The sequence below is a fragment of the Siphateles boraxobius genome, unplaced genomic scaffold (genome assembly GCF_051911475.1).
Source record: "Siphateles boraxobius isolate OS27281-9 unplaced genomic scaffold, OSU_SipBor_1 92, whole genome shotgun sequence".
Classification (NCBI taxonomy): Eukaryota; Metazoa; Chordata; class Actinopteri; order Cypriniformes; family Leuciscidae; genus Siphateles; species Siphateles boraxobius.
This window is the reverse complement of record NW_027509222.1, coordinates 1,963,049-1,987,030: the sequence shown is the minus strand read 5'-3', so window position 1 is coordinate 1,987,030 and position 23,982 is coordinate 1,963,049. Positions and strand designations below refer to the sequence as shown.

Genomic DNA, 23,982 nt, shown 5'->3' with positions numbered 1-23,982 from the left:
TTAACCCTATCCCTACCCTTAAACCTAACCCTACCCATAAGTTATCCCTAAAATCAGAGGGAAATGATAGGTGAATAACACTGATGTAGAAGCGCATAACCCTGGTTCTAAGCTTAAACTTGACATAAACTGTAAACGTGCCCCTCAAATTTGATTGGTTGATTAGAATGTTGTTCCAGGAACAACAAATCAAACCAGGAAACCAGGGAACATGGGAGAAAAACAGAACTGAACACATACACTTGCAACATCCATGGGAGGACAATGAACAACCGACCAGGAACAAGGGAAACACTGGGGTATATAAAAGCAGAACCAAACAAAGGAGCAAGACACACCTGGAATCAATGACAGGGCATTCGGGCAGAAAAACTACAACATGACTACAAATACACAGGAAACCGGAACAGACAGAACTACAAAATAAGAGACATAAACAAAACCATAGCAAATCAACCAAAATCATAATGGGGAGAAAACATCCCTTATGTAATATATGTGTAACATTCCAGCAGGGATGATGAAGGGAGAGTTGAGGAAGACATCTTTGCACCAGATTTCATTCTAATAAACACAATATTCAACACGGTGATGGAGAACACAAATGCAACAGAAACAGCCTGGGACATAAACAAAGACAATAACCGACAACGAGCATTATAAAATGAGGTCACTAAATACACAAAGGAATAGTTGGATTTTTACTTTCTAGGGGATTTCTAGGGATTCCAATTATTACAGGTTGTAATGAATTTTGCCATTCTAATTTTCTTATTCATTGACATGATTGTGATGTGATTGTAGCCATGCTTTGTCAATATATATATATATATTGTATTTACAAGATACAGTATAAATATGCTGTAAATAATGTGGGTTTGTAAGAGTACTGTTCCAAATTTGTTCTGCTTTGAATTGTGTAATTTGATGCTCCACAATCATGTGGTCCCGGTTTGAAAGGGCATGATGCTGACTAAACTCCCATTTTCATTTTATGGGGTCCCTAAGCTTGACTGGAGATGTTTCTTGTAATAGTCTGGAAATACTGATATTTAAATCACGGAAATGTAATTATCTTCAAATTTTCTTTTTTTTATGTTACTCATTTTCAATTTCTGAAATATATGCTCAAATAAAGGTTATAAAAAATTTTTTCTGACATCAGGGTTTGCTGGCACTCCTGGTTACCTGTCCCCTGAAGTCTTACGGAAGGACCCCTATGGAAAAGCTGTGGACCTGTGGGCATGTGGTTAGTGTCTCATATTTTTGCATCAAACACTGAAAGAATGCATGATAATTCAGTATGGTACCAAACCATCCATTGCAGAGTGTTGCATTGCAATGCTACATTCGCTTTGAAGTGTTTAATCTTTGAAGGTCTAAATGCAGCGAATTTGCACGTCTGTAACCAAAGCTGAATGTCTTTTGCCACACTGTAAAAAATCACATGACTTATGAGTGTTAAGGTGTGCTTTTGTGCATGGTTGTACAGTACCCTATACTTCACAAATATTACAGAACAGTTGTTCCAATAATTGTTCTGAAATTGAATGATTTAGTTATTTTATACCACCAGAGCTTTCCTTTATTCTGTGCTTTTATTCACACTGATCACAGATACCCCGGGAAAAAACAAATTACATCACAAAAGTGTTTTTTGTTTTCCTGAGAGTTCATTTCACTATAGTGAGTAGCAATTTGGTCTCTGTATCGCTCTAATCCATGAAAATTCTTACACAAATTAATCGCATTTTTCTTGCCAATGTGTGAACAGTTTGTAAAGAAACTTAAAAAATGAGACCTCCCCCTCGACTTCCTAAGTTGCCTATCCAAGTCTGTAGACTGAATTTTATGTGAAGGATGATTTTCCAGGATGTGCTCTTTATGCACGCTCCTGAGAGCCTTGCCTTTTTGCCTCTCTCTTCCGCTCTCTACAGTGACAACCGTGTGCAACACTAGCTAACGTCAGCTTAGAGACGGATCCGTTAACGTCATCAACAGGCGGTCGGGTCCCTGCGGAACTCAGACTCCAACACAGACTCTTTACTCCAACACAAAAAAATGCTGTTTTACAACAACAGCAAACATAATGATAATCTATTATGATTGAGCGAGGTCAACTACAATGACACATGAAACTAATGCTTATACAATATTCAGGATAATGCCAAAGAGCCTATAATATAAATGTGTCATGCAAAAAAAAAAAGGATTTACTCTAAGCTAAGGTCCCGCATAGCCAGATCCATCTCCACACTTTGTTTTAGCCCTGTCCCAGCACTGGAGAGTCAAATATAGTCTATGATCAAACTAACATAACAGTGTAATTATACTGACCTGATCATATCCACATTGCTATGATCAGATGCTTTCTGAACTGCTGTTGTCTCAACGTTGTCATTTTTGTTGTGTGTTTATTTTGTTATGGAGAAGAAAGGGTGCAGTACATATTTACATATTAATCTACACGTCAATCTCAGCAGTGTGGACAGTGTCTAGATGTTCACTAACAGTATATCGCTGCAGAAGGATTTCAAACTGTTTTTTAACCCAAAGCGAAGCACAAAGAAGAAAACTCACATAGGGCCTTGAATCATGTTCAGTCTCTTGTACGTTACATCACTGATTTGGCCGAGGTTCGCTCGTGTCACTGTGAAGTGTGTGTATGAGCACGAGAAATAAATTGCTGGCTGCAGTTCACTTAACAGCCACCGGTGTCACTACGAACAAAAGTTTCTGAATTCTTAAAGTTGCAATGAAATGGAAGTGGCGACAGATCTTTTATTTCATATTTTGCCCTACATTGGAGTTTAACAGCTTATTAAAAAAGACAAATGTAGGGCAGGAACTTGATTCTATGTATTAGTTGTTGATTGGATGTTGAGATGTGGATGCTAAAGTGGAGGCAGATGAACGTGAGCTTGCAGGTGCAGGTTTAAGCACACTAAATGATTGAGGAAGTCTTGCATACTTCACCAGAGAGAAGTCTGCCATTTTATAGAAGGGCTAAATTATTAGATTTTGATTAAAAATTACAAGGTCTTTTTTTTTTTTTAAATGAAACATACACTCTTAACAATAAGGTTCTTTATTGGAATATAGGAATCCATGAATCCACAAAAGGTTATTTATAGTGGAAACATTTTCTTTAAGTTCTTAAAATGTTCTTCCCATTAAGAAAAAAAAATGGTTCTTTTAAGAACTATTCGCTAAATGGTTCTTTGGGGAACCCAAAATAGTTATTCTATGGCATTGTTACAAAAACATGCTTTTAGATATATTTTATTTTTAAGAGTGCATGCATGGTTGAATCTTTCACAATTATAATAATAGTATACGCTATTCTATGAATATGCAAATGAGCCCCGCCTCCACTCACTCACTCAGCTCAGAGATCCACTCGTTGACGATCACACGTTGATCTGATTGGTTACAAGGTAGTTTGTGACGTCAGAAACACCAGCGATTTCAAACCGTGTTTTTGAGACTGTCTTTGGTTCACTGCAGTTTTAAGGAGGAAATACTCAGCAATGCTGTCGACTTATGCATTTACACATGGTTTGTCTTAAAGCACATTAAAAAGACCACATAGATTTAACAACATTAAAAGCTGGATTTTTACGACAAGGGGACTTAAGATGTTAAATGCTCAACAAGTACATACATATGAGACACATAGTCAAAAATAAAAGTTACAACTCTCCTTGGTCTTTCCTTATACCTTGTATTAAGTGCCTTGCTCTATAGCATAGATTATATATATTGCATGGATTAAAGCTTAAAGTTTTTTAACATCCATCTTAATTTCTTCTTTAGGTGTGATTCTCTACATTCTGCTGGTTGGATACCCACCCTTTTGGGATGAAGACCAACATAGACTCTATCAGCAAATTAAAGCTGGCGCCTATGATGTCAGTGAAAGCGTCCTTCATATAGTATAGTGTTTATGATAATGCCAGAAGTAATGATGTGTGTCTGATTCATACTTTTTGCACCCACAGTTTCCTTCACCTGAGTGGGACACGGTCACTCCTGAGGCAAAAGATCTTATTAATAAGATGCTGACCATCAACCCAGCTAAACGCATCACTGCTGCGGAGGTGCTCAAGCACCCGTGGATCTCAGTGAGTTCATGACTGTCCATCAGGACTGTACAACATACATGCATCTTTTATTGTAACTTGAGAAAAATGCCTCATTAATGTATTTCTACCTATCCTCTTGTTTTACCTTGCCTCTTTTTGCTTTTAGCATCGATCCACTGTTGCATCTTGCATGCATAGACAGGAGACTGTTGAATGTTTGAAGAAGTTCAATGCCAGAAGGAAGCTTAAGGTAAGTTTATATAAGGCTGCAAGACGCTCTCGTACTGTGAGTTCGCATTGACTCTGTTTAGAATGATTAGAAGGATGTAAAGATCTGGGCTGGCACCCAAAAAGTTGCAGGTTTGAACCCCACAACACTAAATTAGGATTCTTTGGTTTGTATTTTAGCTTTAATTCTTTGAACTTATATCAATGGCAGAACCCTTTTCATAAGGACCATAAAGTCCATTTTTCCATAAAGGACCTTGCTTTGAAAGTGCTATATAGGGCCATAATGGTGTTATAAATAACATATTTTCATTAATATTAGTATGCTAGTATCTTCATATTATTAATATTAATAATATTATTTGTATATATTAATAAAAAATAAAGGAAAAAAGCACCCTAAACTCTAACACAAAGAACCATTTCAGCATATAAAGGGTTCTTCATGATGATACGGTTCTGAATAGAATTGTTACTACATATAAAGAACCTTTAAAGAATCATCTTTTTTTAGAGTGAAGGGTTGTTCCATCAACAATAAATATTATTCCACTTTAATTCAAGTTGGGTGAAAACTAGGTCATTTGGAATCCTTAACAGTTCCAAATGGAATTCCAAAAAGCCTTTTGAATTCCAAATCAATTTCTAGCTGAGGTAGCATACAAGATGCAGAATTTGAATGTCTGAAGTACAAATAAAAATGAAGTAAAAAAAAGAAAAATTACCTGAAAATAAAGTTTGTCTAGTTTGGCTTGACAAATCCCAGACAGCAACATAGTGTCGGCCCAGATCCGGGCCACATCTGGTACATGCGGATTCCACGTATACCAGATGTGGGCCGGATCTGGGCCGACACTATGTTACTGTCAATGATCTTGTTTGAAAGTTTTACGAAAAAAAAAAAGTTTTAAAAGCCAATTCCGTTCAAATTCCTACTTGCAAATTAAAGCTGCAGTAGGGAGTTTTGAGAAAATGTTGACTTAGCCTGAAAATTTGAACAAGCACAACTTACAGGTCCAACCCCCTTTCTCTGCTGCACTACAGCCCTCCCTCCACAGCTCCTCCCTCCACAGCTCCTCCCCCACAGCTCCTCCCTCCACAGCTCCTCCCTCCACAGCTCCTCCCTCCACAGCTCCTCCCCCACAGCTCCTCCCCCACAGCTCCTCCCCCACAGCTCCTCCCTCCACAGCTCCTCCCTCCACAGCTCCTCCCCCACAGCTCCTCCCTCCACAGCTCCTCCCCCACAGCTCCTCCCCCACAGCTCCTCCCTCCACAGCTCCTCCCCCACAGCTCCTCCCCCACAGCGGAGCCTGCCGTGAACGCGCAGGCTAGTAAGCAGGACCACCGATGACGGCGGATTATAAACAGTTATGGAACATTCACTAATAGGGACGAAACATCAACAATATGCTTTACATTGACTATGGCCTGCCCATACTTTGACTATAAACTTGGTCCTCAAATCATTATGTATTTTGCATGGAACTTTATAAGGTTGCACTCTTTCTATAAGTTATAAATAGCTAGTAAGATAATCTTAAAGGATTAGTTCACTTTAAAAAAAAACTTTTGCTGATAATTTACTCACCCCCATGTCATCCAAGATGTCCATGTCTTTCTTCAGTCGAAAAGAAATTAAGTTTTTTTATGAAAACATTCCAGGCTTTTTCTCCATATAATGGACTTCAATAGGACACAAACGTTTCGAGGACCAAATGACAGTTTCAGCGCAGCTTCAAAGGGTTTTAAACGATACCAGACGATGAATAAGGCTCTTATCTAGTGAAACGATCTGTCATTTCAAAAATAAATAAAAAACTTTAAGTTTTATAAGCACAAATGCTCGCCTTGCTCTGTTCTGTGATGCACGTTCGTGATCCTGTTCGAACTCGTTCATCCAAATGAACAAATCTTTTTTCGAGTCATTCGTTCGTTTAATGAACGAAATTACTCGAAAAAAGATTAGTTCATTTGGATGAACGAGTTCGAACAGGAGAGTCACGAACGACGGTACGCGATCGCGCTGTGCAAGAGAGGGGTGATCAGCGCGTACACGAGCGTGATTGACACTGCTAAGACATTCCTCCTGGCTCTGATTGGTTGTTTCTGACCGGGAGCGGTGTATTTCTGCAAATGGCAATAGGACCACATGGAGGAGCCAGAGGAGCTTGATTTTTTCACAGATTATCTGTCTCATATTCTACTTTCAGGACATAATGAGAGTTTTAACAAATATTTGTTTACAAAAGTTACCTACTGGAGTTTTAAAGGGGAGCCGAATCATAAATTCTGAATTTTGCATACTGTAACTCTGATAACAAAACACCACTGTTACTGAGGAATGTTTGCTAAAAGATCCTGTGTTTTTGCCTTCAGGGAGCTATTCTCACTACTATGCTGGCGACCAGAAACTTCTCAGGTGACTCGAAATATTATATTTCTGTTATCTGCTGTTTTTGTTTCTACCCTGTGTGAAATGAGTGTGTATGAGTATGTCATGATCAGAAACAACGCTATCATACACTGGAAATGTTTTGATTCAGGTTGCAATGAAGGTTTGTAGAGATGCTTGAAAATCTTGTTGTGTTCGAGGCCCTTTACTGAAAGATGGCTGATGGTTATGAGTCCGGCCATTTGCAAGCATTTGGAAAATTGAACAAACAAATTCTAATCATTGGCATATCTGTCCAAGCCATGTCAGCTTATCAAACACAGTCCAAGAACTGTCCGAGTGATGCTAGAAGAAGTGTGCAGAAACACACAGCAGTCCAGACTAACTATCCAAACATGCTTAACAATGGTGCCTAATGTCCAAGATCAAGGTAGAAAGAAACTTTCATTTCTAATACAGTAAATGAATTGTGCAGAGTCAAGTCACCTTTATTTATATAGCGCTATATACAATACAGATTGTTTCAAAGCAGCTTTGAGCATACAGTGCATGCATTGTCTTAGTCTGGCAGCACCACCGCTAGCTTAGCTTAGCATAATGAATGGAAATCCTTTGTTGCCGGATAGCATGTTGGGAGTAAAAGTGCTAAAAAATGTAAAAAACTAATTAATTCTTGTGGGCGAAGCACTGCTAACGCTACTTGGGCGCAGAGATATCATGCAAGTTAGATAGCTGTGACACAACTGCGGGCACGCTCATCTTGATCTGCCACGTTGAGCCTGGTCATCGATGGCAGTGCCTTGTCCCACTCGTCACAGCACAGACACTATCTCAGTCGGCATAGACCCCTTTTCAGTTGGTAAACATGGTGACGTTTTTCTGTGGGCGGAGCTTAGGTGGTTGCAGAACGATCCCTCTGGCCGCTTCCCTAACGTTAGTTTGCAAGTTTTGTTAGCTTGTTTTTTAACAATGACTGGAGAAAATCCGATTTTATCTTAATGTGCAAGGTCACTCACTGTCCAGGACCGCGATTGTTATTTGCAAAAGTTAATTTTAACAGACGGAACCAGATTAGCTGACCCGTACACGCTCAGGCAATGGATGGACGATCTGACAGGATTAACGTTAACGCTTGGCTCAGTCCTACACCTATCCGATAGAGAAACCGAGCGTAAAGACATACTGGGGTCATATAAATCTTTAGATGCCTATAACTATGTGATGAATGGTCATGTACAAGACTTGTGTGGTACGTCCGCAGTTCTGCCTAGCCAGCGCCAAGAAGACGTCAATGTAAAGAGTGACATTACGGTGCAATTTTAATGATGTGAATATTTTCTAGAAATAAAAATTCCAGATACAGCATATTCATTTTTCATTGATTCTTGCATCCAACAACACAACAAGATGACATTTAATAATAATAATAGTAATTTAAGCTTCTTATTATGTAGCCGAATGTATGCTGGTTTGTATAGGCCGCCTGCAGTTTTCCCTTTGTTTTGCCTCCAGCTAGCGCCGTGACGTAATTGTGACGTCGGCTAGAAATTGGTCTATAGGTTGGCATATTCCCACACACACACACCACCAGTTCGTGTTGGCTCTCATCCTCACGTCCTCAGGCTGTTGAGCGATCGCAACCTCCTCCTCCTGTCGGTCTATTCCCAAAGCATGCAGCTCCTCTTCTGAAAACTCGGGTTCGTAGAGGTATGGTTCTGAATCTTGACTGTCTGAGAAGTCACCCTCTTCGTCTCTCACAAAATGTTCATCGCCATTCACTATGTCTACTGTAGGAAAAATAGCCAGCTAATATTTACCTAATAACTAATAACTGTGATGGAAGTTAGGGGATTTCAGGTGTTGGGTGATATTTCTGCGCCCAAGTAGCAGTGCTTCGCCTGTGCTTCACCCCAAAATAGTCCCAAGTCAATCTCTGCCTAGGAAATCGCCTAGTCTTAATCTGCATTGCTATTTGTACTCGTTGTGAGTACGCAGACCACAAGAAGTAATTCGTTTTTTTTGGGGGGGGGGGGGGGGGGGGGGGGGGTTTAATCACTTTTATTCATGACATGTTATCCGACAACAAAGGATTCCATTCATTATGCTAAGGTAAGCTAGCGGCGGCGCTGCCAGATAAAGATAATGCATGGACTGAGACAAAAATGCGTTTGCCCACCTATCTAAATGTAGGGGAGATGGTGAATAACCCCTATTTCAAAAAACTGTGGCATGTTCCTTTAACTTATTGCTTCAGGCATAGACCTTCACCACTGGCATGACCTCAAAAACCCAGCATCTGTAATCCTCTCGCCATATGTAAACCCAAATATGGAACATGACCCAGACAGCAACATAGTGTCGGCCCAGATCCGGGCCACATCTGGTACTTGTGGATTCCACTCGTTCCAGATGTGGACCGGATCAGGGATGACACTTTGTCTCTTTGTTGTCTGGGGACCAGTTTGCAATTGCTACAGTAGAGGATGGGGTTTGAATGACAAGAAGTTTTTCTTAAGATACATTCTCAATTTTTCAGGTGTAAGTGCACATTAGTCAAACTTAAAAATTTCACAGGCAAAATAGTTTCATGGTGTCATAGTGAAGAATTGCTTATTCAGATGTCACTTCCTAACTAAGCAGCTTTATATGAGAATTTACATTCAAGCATCTTGAATCCAATGGGAAATCCATGCAGGGACATTTTTCGCCTCAGGTGTCCCTTCCTATTTGAGATGACTTAATTGCACCCACAGAATTTTGCCTCACAAAGGTACATGTGAGCGCACCTTAAAGTCACAATCCCGTGAAATTAATTATTTTTGAGTCACATTGTTGTAATGTGAAGCTGCATTTATATAATGTTTTATTTATGTGGACAGGCACCATGCATGTCCATTAAAAATGTTTTCCAATAGTAGAAGATCATGGGGTGAAGCAGAACCTGATTTCACTGTTTTCACTGATTTCAACATCCTGAACAACATTTCAAACAACCAATCAGATTTGAGGGACACGTTTACAGTTCATGTCAATTTCAGGTTGAAAACCAGGGTTATGTGCTTCTACAGCAGTGTTATTCATCTATCATTTCCCTCTGATTTTAGGAATAACTTATGGTTAGGTTTAGGGGTAGAGATAGGGTTAGGATTGAATTTTCCAGCAGGAATGTTGTTCCAGGATCAACAAAAAGAAGTCTAAAGTGATCATGTAGTAGATGCCACAGATTCTACTGAATAAGAAATTATTTTCTTTTTTTTTAAGTATTCTGTTCCTTGTGGGAATGTATGTCATTCGGGTGAGGGTCTGTAAAAGGTCAGCGGTGTCTAAACTAAAATAGATAACTCCACCTGTTCAAGTTTAGCAGCCGTAGCTTTTGCATAGGCCATTCTATCACTCCCAAACACTCTTGATCATTCATCACATTCGGTCTATTTTTATCCAGAGCGCTCATTCTCCACTACTTAAGATAATGTTCAATGGAAACATACTGGCTTGAGTCAGCAGTGCACTTTTAGTGTTTAGTACCTCTGTCTATGTCTGTTATTCAATGAGAACATTCAGACTGAGACGTAGGTCAAGCATGACCAAGACTGATAATTCTAGTTTCCTATAGAAGGCGAGAAAATACCCATCTAATAATAGTTTCAATAAAAGTCTGACTAATTTCAGCAATCGCGAATCATCCATTTTTGGACTATATCTTGTGTGGTTTTCTTCATTATTCTCTAATGTGTTTCGTTTTTTAATTAAATTGGTTTAACACTTCGTATTCGCTCACTGTTCCTGATTATTTGTTTGTTTTGAGCAGCCATTAAAGTGAGCAGTTCCTGGAGTGTGGGTGTGTGATTATGTATGCTGGAAACTCCCAGCACCTATTTTAAAAAGTCAACAGATCTCCAGAGCCAAACTTAAGTTGGAGAACAGAGCAGAGCGGTGCTATGCCTCTCACTATGCTTTTCTGGGCTTTTGTGCCCTTTCTTATAGCAATTTCGCTCTTTTTCTTTGTCTCTTCAGGAGGAAAGAGTGGCGTCAGCAAGAAGACAGATGGTGTGAAGGTAGGGTGGAAATCAGATTTAAGCCTATAATTTACACAATGGGTAACTTTATTACGCATGTTATTTACGTTATGTTATATTATATTATATCATAGACAACAGTTCACTCCACTTTTGACTGTTTTTGTGTGTGTTTGTGAGTGAGTCGTTGAATCATTCACATAACCGATTTATTGAAAACACACAGGAACAAAACATCACAGCTGATTTTGGAATAGCGTTCTACTTTCACTATTTCTACCATATCATATCCCAGACAGCAACATAGTGTCAGCCCAGATCCGGCAAACATCTGGTACATGTGCATTCAACGTGTACCAGATGTAGGCCGGATCTGGGCCAGGACTATGTTGCTGTGTGAGATTAAATTCCTGTCCTCCAATTCTTTGTCTGACAGCACCATACATCCACTTTGGACCTCCTTTCATCCTGTAAGCAAAGGTAAACTGGTTTGTTAAATGATTTTTGTCTTTAACTGCAATTGTGGCAGCTCTTGATGCCACTGCCTCTGAAGAAAGATTGGTATTTTTGCTCGCTACACAGGCACAAGGACTTAATCAGCGAATCTGTGCCACTTCTGTGGAAAAAAGAGAAAAGATTTTCTGATATTTTGGAGCATAATTTCTGAACCGTATGGGGGTCCTATGGGAGGCGCTAAGTCTGGATTTGGAGTCTGTATGTCCGTGATACTCTGTACCTGAAATGCCTACCAGAGGACAGCCGGACAAACGGATCCATGGTCATAGTAGAATGATATGTTAGGATTCAGTATGGTAGCTGCTCTACTTAAAAAAACGAGAGCTGAATAAGTCTTCCAGTCAGGAAAGTGGGCATCCGATGATCTGTACTGATGACCCTCTGGAGGGCTCTTCTGTCGGCTGCTGAGCAGCTGCCATACCACACAGAGATGCAGTGTGTCAACAGAGTCTCTGCTGTGCCTTCATGACTACTCCGGTGGTGTTGGTAGCCCAGGAGAGATCTGCGGAGATATGTATGCTCAGAAACCTGAAAGCAGGGACCAATTCCACAGTCCCTGTTAATATATAAAGGCTTGAGAAGTGTGCTGCTCTTCTAGAATTTTATAATGAGTTATTTTATTTTTAAAGAGTTCAATATGAGACTATTGTCCGAGCACACAACTGCCAATCTTTGGACTCCGTTCCTATAAGCTGTCTCATCTTCTCCTGGGATAAGTCCAACAACTGTTGTGTCATCTGTGAACTTAATAATGGTGTTTGTGGGATGGGTGGGGACACAGTCATGAGTGTAGAGAGCAAAGAGAAGGGGGCTCAGCACATAGCCATGTGCTATGCTGAGTGTGAGGGCCTAGTCTAACAGTCTGAGGGTGATTTGTCAAAAAGTCATTGACCTCCATGACAAATTGATGGGGAAAAACCCAAGTCATCAAGTTTTGTGCCCAATCTGCCCAGAATGGTCATTGATTTAAAGGCCCTACATCACTTGAATCACATCTTAAAGTGGTGCTTACAGTGGTTTTATGTTTTCCAGTACAGAGGAGGCTTTAATAAAGTGAGAAAGACGCACATATCTCTAAATAATGTTTTATCAAAAAAAAAATCTCCTAGTCCCACCCCTAAAGCTACCCCACATTTTTTATTTACATCCAAAATTCAACCTCAGTAGGAACTAGAGTTGTCAAAAGTAATGACTTTGGTACCAAGTCGGTACTGGAATTTAAAAAATGTGACGATACCTGCATTTCCATCTAGCATTTTGAGCAGTGTTGAACGGATTCTTAAACACTTCTGATTGGCCATTGTGTTCACGCGCTAAACATATATGTCTGTGATTGGCTACACTGATCAACAATGATATCTTTGACGCTCTTCATCGAGCACTTAGATACACAAGGGAGAGTTTGCGTCTATCAGCGGATATATTAGGGATCCGCTGCTAGACGCCTGTTTTTAAACGCTCCCGTGTATATCTGTGTAAGCGCTCGGTGAAGAGCGTCAAAGATGTCATTGTTGTTCATTGTAGCAAATCACAGACATATATGTTGAGTGCGTCAACACAATGGTGAAACAGAAGTGTTTAAGAATCCGTTCAACACTGCTCAAAATGCTAGAGGGAAATGCAGGTATCGTCACATTTTTTAAATTCCAGTACCGACTTGGTACCGAAGTCAGAACTTTTTTAATACTAGAAGGGACCTTGAAATACACCATATATAGTGCAGTTGAAGAGCCCACACCCACCACGAACCCTCAGCTAGAGGCAGAGGCCGTATCAGCGCTCATTAACCTGTCCTCCCATGAGTTAGTTCCCAACCTACAACTCACCCTTAATTTGTTTCTCCTCCTCCAGTCCCATCCAGCTTGTTAGACTCTCTAGTTCCATCCAGCTCCTCCTCCACCAGCTCCACAGACGTGAATACGGTCTCCTGGTCACCCAGATCCACCGTGGTCTCAGAGTGGTGGCCTCCAAGTTTCAACCCTATTGGCTCCACCTCAGCCTTCCAAGCCCATGATTCCACCTTGACCAATCAATCCCTTAGCTCCACCATGACTAATCGATCCCTTGGATCCACCTTGACTAATCAATTCCATGGCTCCACCTTGACCAATCAATCCCTTAGCTCCACCATGACTAATCGATCCCTTGGCTCCACCTTGACTAATCAATTCCATGGCTCCACCTTGACTAATCAATCCCTTGGCTCCACCTTGTCCAATCAATTCCTTGGCTCCACCTTGCCTAATTGATCCCTTGGCTCCACCTTGACTAATCGATCCCTTGGCTCCACCTTGACTAATCGATCCCTTGGCTCCATCTTGTCTACTCGATCCCTTGGCTCCACCTTGACTAACCGATCCCTTGGCTCCACCTTGACTAATCGATCCCTTGGCTCCACCTTGCCTCATCGATCCCTTGGCTCCACCTTGACTAATCGTTCCCTTGGCTCCACCTTGACTAATCGATCCCTTGGCTCCACCTTGTCTAATCGATCCCTTGGTTCCACCTTGTCTAATCGATCCCTTGGCTCCACCTTGACTAATCGATCCCTTGGCTCCACCTTGACTAATCGATCCCTTGGCTCCACCTTGACTAATCGATTCCATGGCTCCACCTTGCCTAATCAATCCCTTGGCTCCACCTTGCCTAATCTATCCCTTGGCTCCACCTTGACTAATCGATCCCTTGGCTCCACCTTGACTAAACGATCCCATGGCTCCACCTTGACTTATCGATCCCTTAGCTCCACCTTGCCTAATCGATCCCTTGGCTCCAACTTGACTTATCAATCCCTTAGCTCCACCTTGCCTAATCGATCCCTTGGCCATCCCTCCTGCTACTCCATGGTTACTTCTTCCGCCTGCGCCACCATGGGCTTCCTTAGACCTTCCTATCCCACCCTCCTCCAGAAATCCATTATCACTTCGTACAAAATAAAATCCATTATACACACAGGCTTCTCTTTTCAATACAAAAGTGTGCGCTATATTCCAAGTTTTCTAAAACCATAGGGAACAAACTGAAATATACATAATTAGTTACTGAAAATCTCCCAATCTATTTGGACTCAATGGCCAGTAGTGGCATTTCACCTGTAAACTACAGTGGTATTACCTGCTGTAGATTATTTCATATTTTGCAAAAATGTATACTGAAACAAGTTCATCATAAAACCAGGTATATTAGCACTACAGATACTCATACAAGTGCTCCCTTAAGCCTTATAAGCCAAGGAATAGACACAAAATTTAAGGTGGACTAAATTTGAGGAGGACTATTTTAGACTTTATTCACATATTCACGGCTGTTCCTCTCATCTCCCTTTGTCAATTTAGTGTTTGTTCCTGTCTAACCTCTTCTCATTTTTCTTCCAGAAAAGGAAGTCCAGTTCCAGCACCCAGCTGATGGTGAGTGTGAAACAGGCTCCATCCTGTTGACAATCTGCCACAACTGGCAACCTTTAAAGGCAACCTAACAATGAGCAAAACATGGCTGCCATGGAGCTGGACTTTCTTTTTGCTGATGTTGATGTTACATCACATCTGTAAAGTTGACGCAAATCTGACACATTCATTATTGCAGGACTGCTGTCAAGTCAGCAGCTTGACACCTGATTTTCACTAACTCTTTCTTTCTTGACGTCACAGAGAAAGCAGCTGGTCAACTATGATCTTGCATTATGTGATCCTGGCTTTGAAATTAACAATAAAACCCTGAATCCTATCCTTTCTAGGAATCATCAGAGAGTACTAACACCACCATTGAAGATGAGGATACTAGAGGTGAGACTACAAATCTATCCATCTATCCATCCATCCATCCATCCATCCAATCATTCTTATATCCATCCATCCATCCGTATATCCATCCATCCATCCAATCATTCGTATATCCATCCATCCATCCATCCATCCATTCATTCGTATATCCATCCATCCGTATATCCATCCATCCATCCATTCGTATATCCATCCATCCGTATAGCCATCCATCCATCTGTATATCCATCCATCCGTATATCCATCCATCCATCCATCCATTCATTCGTATGTCCATCCATCCGTATACCCATCTGTATATCCATCCATCCGTAAATCCATCCATCCAAAAATGTCTTGTTTTGAAATAAGCCCCATCCTGACTTCATGATGCAGTTCTCATTTGCATATACCCGTCCATTCAACACACATCATCATTGTGGTGATAGAATACTTACAGGTCCACGAACACTGAAAATGACCCTGTGCTCAACGAAAACATTAATCATGATGCATTAGGTGTAAATAGCCTCTGCCATCATGTAATCTGTTCTCAGGTGTGCTCACACACTGGTAAACTGTTCCATTTCTCATTTTAGCAAATCGTGCCAACATATTCATAAAACCTTAATCTTAATTTCGAATTTCCACAGTTTTGCAAACTGTAACCACAAGTTGTAGCCTTTCCTCTCATATTAGCATAAACACACATGACCTCAATGACATTAGGTCTGATTATTCATAGATGCATTTTTTATTCTAACTGGAAACACTTTATTCCGATGGTCCACTTTAGACATTCTACTAACTAACTAAGTAACTTTGCAAATACATTTCAACTTATTCTACTAACACCTAACAGTCTACTAATACTCTAATTAGAGACGATTGACATGTAGTTGACAAGTTACTTATTAGTAGTTGTTCGAATTTCTAAAGTGGACCATCGGAATAAAGAGTAACCTTCTGTTGTCACTTTTATTGACTATTATTGGTTACGCATTCATTTATTAATCAGGTACTTTTATCAAACTTGACATACTAAGCAAAGATAATGATTATACTTATTTCAATTTCTACTCAATAAGGGAACCTAAGTGTAAATAATAATTTAAAGAAAATTGCCCTTATACAGTGGGATCTAACATAAACTGCGCCACTGAAAACCACCTCTAAAATACGCATCTTTCTCCTTTGCAGTGAGGAAGCAAGAAATCATTAAAGTAACTGAGCAACTCATTGAAGCCATCAGTAATGGAGACTTCGAGAATTACACGTGAGTCTGGGCACCATTTGTTTTTCATCCAGTCCTTCAACATTTGCATTTGCTAATCATTAAATATGAATGTACTGTAGTGGAGACTGGGGATGATAGCTATACATATAACACATAAAACATATGCATATATAACAATAACGGTAGCACTTTATTTTAAAGTCCTTTTCCGCATTTACATACTATGTACTTGTTATAGCAATTACAATAATTGGGTAACTTATAACTAGGTACTAACCCTGAACCTATCCCTAAACCTAACCTTAACCCATGTAGTTACCTTATATTACCAGTACTTTCTTGGGTAAATACACTGTAAGTACATGTACTGTAAAACAAAGTGTAATCACAAAGATTAAATACACTGTCTATAAAAGGACAAATATGTAAAATATGTCAAACACTGCTATAAAGTTAAATCGGTGAAGTAAACATAAACCAACACGATCTCCTGCCATTGCGTATCTATAGCATCAGTCCATGCTTTTATTTGGTATGTTCTTTATACGCAGAAGTAATATTTTACCTGCATCTTGTATGTAAAATGTACCCGTTGTATAGAATTGGTTGAGTGTGTATTGTCTGTATTATATGCATGCAAAAAGTGCATATCATGTGTGGTAAAAAAATGCATATCAGATGCATGTAAAAGGTCATTTCTGCGTATAAAGAGCATGCAAAATGAAAGCATGAACTTGTGCTATGGATACGCAGTACTAGAGATTGGGCTCACTTAAACTTGTGTAACTTAATAAAAAACTGTGATGTTAAAAAGCAGATGGCCTCCTGTCATGCTTATGAGAGAGATATCGTTTCTACGTTCCAGATGTTCTTACTGCAAAAAAAAGCTTTTCTTACTTAGTATTTTTGTCTCATTTCCAGTCCAAATATATAAAAATTCTTAAATCAAGATGCATTTACTAGAGTAAAATGACAAAATATGATGTCCTGTTTTCTGGGTAAATAAATAAAAATTAAGTGAGTTGATGCTTAAAAAAAGCAAAAATGTCTGCCAATGAGTTAAGAAAAATAATCTTAATTTAAACAGAAACAACATTATTTTTCTTACCCCATTGACAGATACTTTAGCTTATTTTAAGCAAAAACTCACTTTTTTTTATTTATTTCCCCAGAAAATAAGACTTAATATCTAATTATTTTACTACTTTAGTAAATGCATCTTGATTTAAGAAATGTTTGATGACTGGAAACAAGACAACATTTTTTTTGCAGTGCTGGATCTCTTTTCCTGTCTGAAGTTTCATGGGCTGGTTATAAAATGAAGTTTTTAAGAGGTCAATGATGTCAAGTAGACTTTATTCAATATGATATATTATCATATTAGTTGGCTGTATCCGAGACATGCAGCAGGACGATAATGCTTTAGCCAGTTAAATGATCAAATCACTTCAAATAATTCTGTGTATTTGTATATTTGAGCCAGTGTTTGTGTAGTGAGTGATCCAGTAAGTGATGTTTGTGCACAGGAAGATGTGTGATCCCAGCGTTACGGCGTTTGAGCCCGAGGCTCTGGGAAACCTGGTGGAGGGCCTGGACTTCCATCGCTTCTACTTTGAAAACTGTAAGATGAAACGTATACCTATATGACTATGAATAAATGAAATTTCCAAATAACTTCTGCCTAGTTTATCAAAGCAGTGTGTAATGCGGTGTTCAGTTGTGACATCCAGACAATGATTCGCAATATTTGGAATAAGAAATAAGAAAATATCCAGTATATAAGACTCTTTTGTATACTTCACTACGCCTACTATTGTGTCACCATATGTTGGGGTGTAGAAGCCTTTCTTTCTCGGATTACAATGACTGGATCACATTCAAGAAGCCCACGGTCATTAATCAATATCTATCAAAGTCTTTCAATGTTGTGTTTCAAAGTTGCATTCAAAGCTAAACTAAAGTCAGTGCGTGTCAGATCATGTGCATTATGCACAAATCCATGTTTTTATTTTGTCAGTAATATCATGTTGTTGAAACATGCTTTGTGGCATAAGTTCTGCATTGTTTCAAAGACCTTCGAGGCAAGTGGTATTTTTACAGTTATTTTCACAAATCAAGTTCTGTGTGAAAAGGGAGCGCTTGCGTTCTCTTTTCCCATTCATATTTAAAGGGCGAAAAAACTAGGGTTATTGCGCTAAGGTTAATTACACTGCACACTCTGAAGATTCAGAGCCTCCAAGCATCTCTATCCATGTAGTATGTAGCTCCTCTCTACAGATATTTACATGAAAAAAGGTGTTTTGTTTGTTTGCGTTTGAACAGTGTGGTCAAAGAACAGCAAGCCGGTTCACACTACCATCCTGAACCCTCACATCCATCTGATCGGAGAGGACGCCGCCTGTATCGCCTACATTCGTATCACGCAGTATCTCGACACGAACGGGATGCCATGCACCGCCCAGTCAGAGGAGACGCGAATCTGGCATCGTAAAGACGGCAAGTGGCAGATAGTCCATTTCCATCGCTCAGGCTCTCCGTCTGCCATCACTAAATAAGAGTCAGGTAAGACGTGTCAGAATTCATTCATCATCGGGGAACAAGGCATCAGAGGTGCAAAGGCACTGAGTGTATTCTTGTTCATTTTCATTGGCAAACGAATGATCATTATCTAAAAAAAAAAAAATCTTTAAATCTCTGGTGCTCTTCGGTCATTTTTGAACCAAAAAATGTACTTCATCGGAATGGTACGAAACTTGGTAAAAGTTTTCACACCTGGTCTGTGAACACAAAAAAGAAAATCATGGACTTTTTCCATGTAATCAAAGATTACACATACTCCTTTTCGTCAGCATATCTCTGGTGTGCTTAGGAACCTGCATTGGCTTCCGGTACATGCCCGTATTGATTTTAAAACTCTTATTTTAACATATAAAGCTGTACATGGAACTGCACCATCATATATATGTGATTTGATTACGCCATATATGCCCTCTCGATCTTTGCGCTCCGCCCACTCTTTTCTACTGAAACAGCCTTCTTGCAGACTGAAAACGATGGGTGAAAGAGCTTTCTCTGTGGCAGCCCCCAGGTTGTGGAATGCACTTCCTTTAACGATTAGGAATGCTACAACATTAACGAGTTTTAAGAAACTGTTAAAAACCCATCTTTTTTAAGAAGGTATTTGTGTCTTAATTGGTGTATGTTAATTTATCTTAATTTTTAATGCATTTACTTTTGTACTGTACTTGTAGCGCTTTGGGTACAAGAAAAGCGCAATATAAATAAAATTTATTATTATTATTATTATTATGGACTTGATTTGAAAATAGAAATGGTCGAAAATTAAATAGTCACGTTTGTATTGTTCAGCATCAAAAAAACTTTTTTTAGAACATAACTTTTTTTTTCCAAGTTCGCTTTTTTTACTTTTTACTTAAGTGTCTTTTTTACAAGACTTTTAAGAATTCAAAATTTACAACAGTTTTAATTGGAAATTTAATTTTCAGGTCTCGTTTTACTATGCAGAACCTCATCTGCATATCATTTGCATATGCATATTCATCCATGCGATATGTTTAACGGTACAAGACATTAGGAAAATATTAGATACTGCTGAGCGTCACATTACATTCCTAAAAACCATTCAGTAGCCTTGCCTTGTTTTTGAATAAATAAATTAAATAGTATAGAATTAAAACGCACTTCAGAGAGTTTTCGCAATCTTTTCCACTGGCCAAATAGTATTTCTAATTGCTTCATATTTTTTATGGAGACAGATAGGCCTTATTGTGCATTATTGATCACTATTTGCGTGAAAATATTTTCTCAGTTCTGCTATTATCATGCGCTAATCAATCCTCACTGTAGTTAAAACATTAAAACACAGTATGCCACAGGAAACGTGTTCAAAAGCATCGCATCCACTACAAATATTATTTATTAGAATCTAAAAAATGTTGTAACTTCTTGCCTCAGTAATGATTTCATGTAATTTAAGTGCTTAACTCCATTAATGAGAATGGCATATTTAATCTAAATGTGTATATCAGATGTAAAACAGTTAAAATCAATATTTTTTGCATTTAAACTGTTATCGTGAACATGCACTGCATTTATGATTAGGACTCATAATGAAGATTTAAAGCAGTTTTCCTTCATCTACTGTCAGTCCATCTGATCAACATCGGTGTCGCCAAATTTTCCAGTCAAGTTTGTTTGTATGAATCACAACTTATGCGTACGCCTCTTTCAGGGCCTGTTTTGTGCGTATGCAATGATTATAAATGAAACCCCAGATCCGGCCCACATGTACAAGATGTGGGCCGGATCTGGGCCGACACGATGTTGCTGTCTGGGCTGTGGATTATATTCATAACAATATTCTGGCTCTGTTGCAGTTTGCATACTGACCTAACTCTCTATTTCTGTCTTAGTTGAAAACATCACAGTTGCAGGATCACTCGCTTGAGGATGTACAAGCTCCGAGCTTCTCATCTTTTCCTTGAACTTCATTGGCTTTAGTGTCATCACATTCACATCAGCATTTATTCCGCATTGCTCAGAACACTTCTTTATGGATACACTATGATGAAGCCACTTTGTGCTGTGTGGTATTCATTTTTTCAGTAGTTTGGGTATGTTTACAAAATTAGCCACCATGTTTCGACCATAAGTGTGCTTGGACAAATGAGATATTCGGGACAAGGATGGAGCAAGTACTACATTCCTAAAGAGATCCTGCTTCCTGCGTTTTATAAAAAGGACACGGTATCTAGATATGCGCTTTTTAATCAATAAACATTTAGACATTAGTTTTTCAATCTCTCTCTCCTATGCCTGTCTTAAAACTCGATTGTAACAATCCCATGTATAATTTTAATTTATTGTTAAACAAAAAAGATATTAGATATTAGAAACAGTCATACCTTTATAATTCCACACGTGTAACTGCTAGGTAAGAATATTGTAATGAGTTTTTCATGTGAATATCAATGAACAGCTTGTCCTCCAGAACTCTTGAACAACAGTGAATTTCAGTATACGTTTAGCCCTTGAAATCAAAGCTGCATCGATGGCGCAAAAAAAAAGAAGAAAAAATCTGCACTGCACGAACGGATGGATCAAGAGGGGTGAGCGACTCATTCAACGAACCGTTCGTTGACGGTGGCACTGTCCCGAGCTGCAGTGCATTGTGGGGCTACAGTATCTGCATGCGAGACCTTTTTTCTTTTCCGTGATAAAGTTCTTCCAGTAGAGCTGGTGTATTTGTTCTTCCTTTTGTATTTTAGGATTCAGGGATTTTTTCTTTTAACAACAAAAGGAAGTCTCTTGAAGTCACAAAAGCTCTTAAAGGTTTGTTCGATGTCTAGGCTTAACGGCTATTCAAATTCAATGGGAGCATGTTGTGAGAGAGACAGAGAGAGAGAGAGAGAGAGAGAGAGAGAGAGAGAGAGAGAGAGAGAGAGAGAGAGAGAGAGAGTAAGAGAGAGTGAGAGAGAGAGAGAGAGAGAGAGAGAGAGAGAGAGAGTGAGAGAGAGAGAGAGTGAGTAAGAGAGAGTGAGTAAGAGAGAGAGAGAGAGAGAGAGAGAGAGAGAGAGAGAGAGAGAGAGAGAGAGAGAGAGAGAGTGAGAGAGAGAGTGAGTAAGAGAGAGAGAGAGAAAGAGAGAGAGAGTGAGAGAGACTGAGAGAGTGAGAGAGAGACACCGAGAGAGAGAGAGATAGAGAGAGAGTGTGTGAGAGAGAGAGAGACCGAGAGAAAGAGAGAGAGAGACTGAGAGAGAGAGAGAGAGAGACCGAGAGAGAGTGAGAGAGAGAGAGAGAGAGTGAGTAAGAGAGAGAGAGAGAGACCGAGAGAAAGAGAGAGAGAGAGAGAGTGAGTAAGAGAGAGAGAGAGAGACCGAGAGAAAGAGAGAGAGAGTGAGAGAGAGAGAGAGAGAGAGAGAGAGAGAGAGTGTGTGAGAGAGAGAGAGAGACCGAGAGAGAGATAGAGAGAGAGTGTGTGAGAGAGATAGAGACACCGAGAGAGTGAGAGAGAGAGAGTGAGAGAGAGTGTGTGAGAGAGAGAGAGAGACCGAGAGAGTGTGTGTGAGAATTGAATTGAATTGAATTGAATTGAGTGAGAGAGAGACACCGAGAGAGAGAGAGAGATAGAGAGAGAGTGTGTGAGAGAGAGAGAGAGACCGAGAGAGAGATAGAGAGAGAGTGTGTGAGAGAGATAGAGACACCGAGAGAGTGAGAGAGAGAGAGTGAGAGAGAGTGTGTGAGAGAGAGAGAGAGACCGAGAGAGTGTGTGTGAGAATTGAATTGAATTGAATTGAATTGAGTGAGAGAGAGACACCGAGAGAGAGAGAGAGATAGAGAGAGAGTGTGTGAGAGAGAGAGAGAGACAGAGAGAGAGATAGAGAGAGAGTGTGTGAGAGAGATAGAGACACCGAGAGAGTGAGAGAGAGAGAGTGAGAGAGAGAGAGACACCAAGAGAGAGAGAGACCGAGAGAGAGTGTGTGAGAGAGAGAGAGAGAGAGAGAGAGCGCTCAATAATCGGTGTTGTTAACAGTGAGGGAAGTGCTTATCTACTGAAGTTGTTTTTAAAAACACTTGACAACAGAAGGCGTTAATCACTCACAACTGTGCTTGCATATTTATTAACATGTACAATGGAATCACAGTTATTAAAATGATTCGAGGAATAAGGTGGACATAGTGATGCTCAACGACCTATAGCGTTTTAACTTGTTGATATTGTATTCAGACTATTGGATTATTGAATATCTGATATTCAACTTAGTCTTTCTGTCTTATCTAAAGATTTGTAAGGTATATTAACACATTTTGCATCTTATATGCACAGATTAATATATGTTTCGATTTATTAAACCATTTACGTTTTACTAGTAATTATGTATGAGCTGATTAGTCGGATTTGTCAAATATTGCTTAGTATTTATTTAGTAAAACAAGAATGTTAATGTGATGACTGTATGCATGATTTTTTTGTTATTTGATCTAAACAAGGTTGTATAGAAACGTTTGGCCATGGCTGTATAAAAACTGCTATTCATCAGGCTGGACTTTGTGACATAATACCATGAACAGAAAACCGATTGAACGATTGAATTATTATTATTCAATTCTCATAACAGAACTAAAGTTTTTCAAGGATTCCCTCTTTATAAAGACACATTTAGGAATTGAAAAATAAAATGCATGGAAAGCAAGGGTTCATTGTGAACGGCTACTGCTGGCCTCTTTGATGTTTCTGTCTTCTCGATTGTTTAGCACAGTTTATTAAAGGCATAACAGCATCTTTTGATAGTGTTTCACGTATATACTGTGTTTTGTTGAGGCATGCGGTTTCTATTGTTAAAAGTGGGTGGGTGCGATAATTGTTTTCTCAGTAAAATGTACTTTTTGCAGTTTGGCTCTAATGCAACCGGGCTTATAAATAAAAGTGCTTTACAAAGTGTTATAGTTGTCATTGCGTATTTGTTGTGGATGTAGTTACACATTACTACAGTAATAACAGCAAACTACACATAATTACATGAAACTAACTCTAACCTTACATGGTAACACTTTATTTTAGTGTCCTTGTTACACGTTACATGTAATTACTTTAGTAATAACAGCAATTATTTAACAGTCATAAAACCAACTGTAAAGTGTTCATGTATGTAAATGTTTTATTAAAATAAACTGTCAAATCATGTGTATATATTGCTGTTTTTCACTACTGTATATGATCACACACAAA

At 39.3% G+C, this 23,982-nt stretch overlaps 1 protein-coding gene across 2 annotated transcripts in view; it reads left to right on the top strand.

Annotated features, from left to right (window-relative positions):
* Positions 1–23,695, top strand: part of camk2a (calcium/calmodulin-dependent protein kinase II alpha) — an 84,111-nt gene extending 60,416 nt beyond the window's left edge. The window contains exons 9-20 of one of the 2 annotated variants that reach the window (XM_077224828.1): positions 1,166–1,249; positions 3,817–3,911; positions 4,002–4,124; positions 4,252–4,335; positions 6,690–6,732; positions 10,720–10,760; positions 14,612–14,644; positions 14,971–15,019; positions 16,196–16,271; positions 17,759–17,853; positions 18,555–18,794; positions 20,666–23,695. In XM_077224828.1, coding sequence (XP_077080943.1) covers positions 1,166–1,249; positions 3,817–3,911; positions 4,002–4,124; positions 4,252–4,335; positions 6,690–6,732; positions 10,720–10,760; positions 14,612–14,644; positions 14,971–15,019; positions 16,196–16,271; positions 17,759–17,853; positions 18,555–18,787 — 956 coding nt within the window. In that variant the 3' untranslated portion in view covers positions 18,788–18,794; positions 20,666–23,695. The remainder of the gene's footprint in view (positions 1–1,165; positions 1,250–3,816; positions 3,912–4,001; positions 4,125–4,251; positions 4,336–6,689; positions 6,733–10,719; positions 10,761–14,611; positions 14,645–14,970; positions 15,020–16,195; positions 16,272–17,758; positions 17,854–18,554; positions 18,795–20,665) is intronic. The other variant, XM_077224829.1, reaches the window with a different exon arrangement.
* Positions 23,696–23,982: the final 287 nt, after the last annotated feature.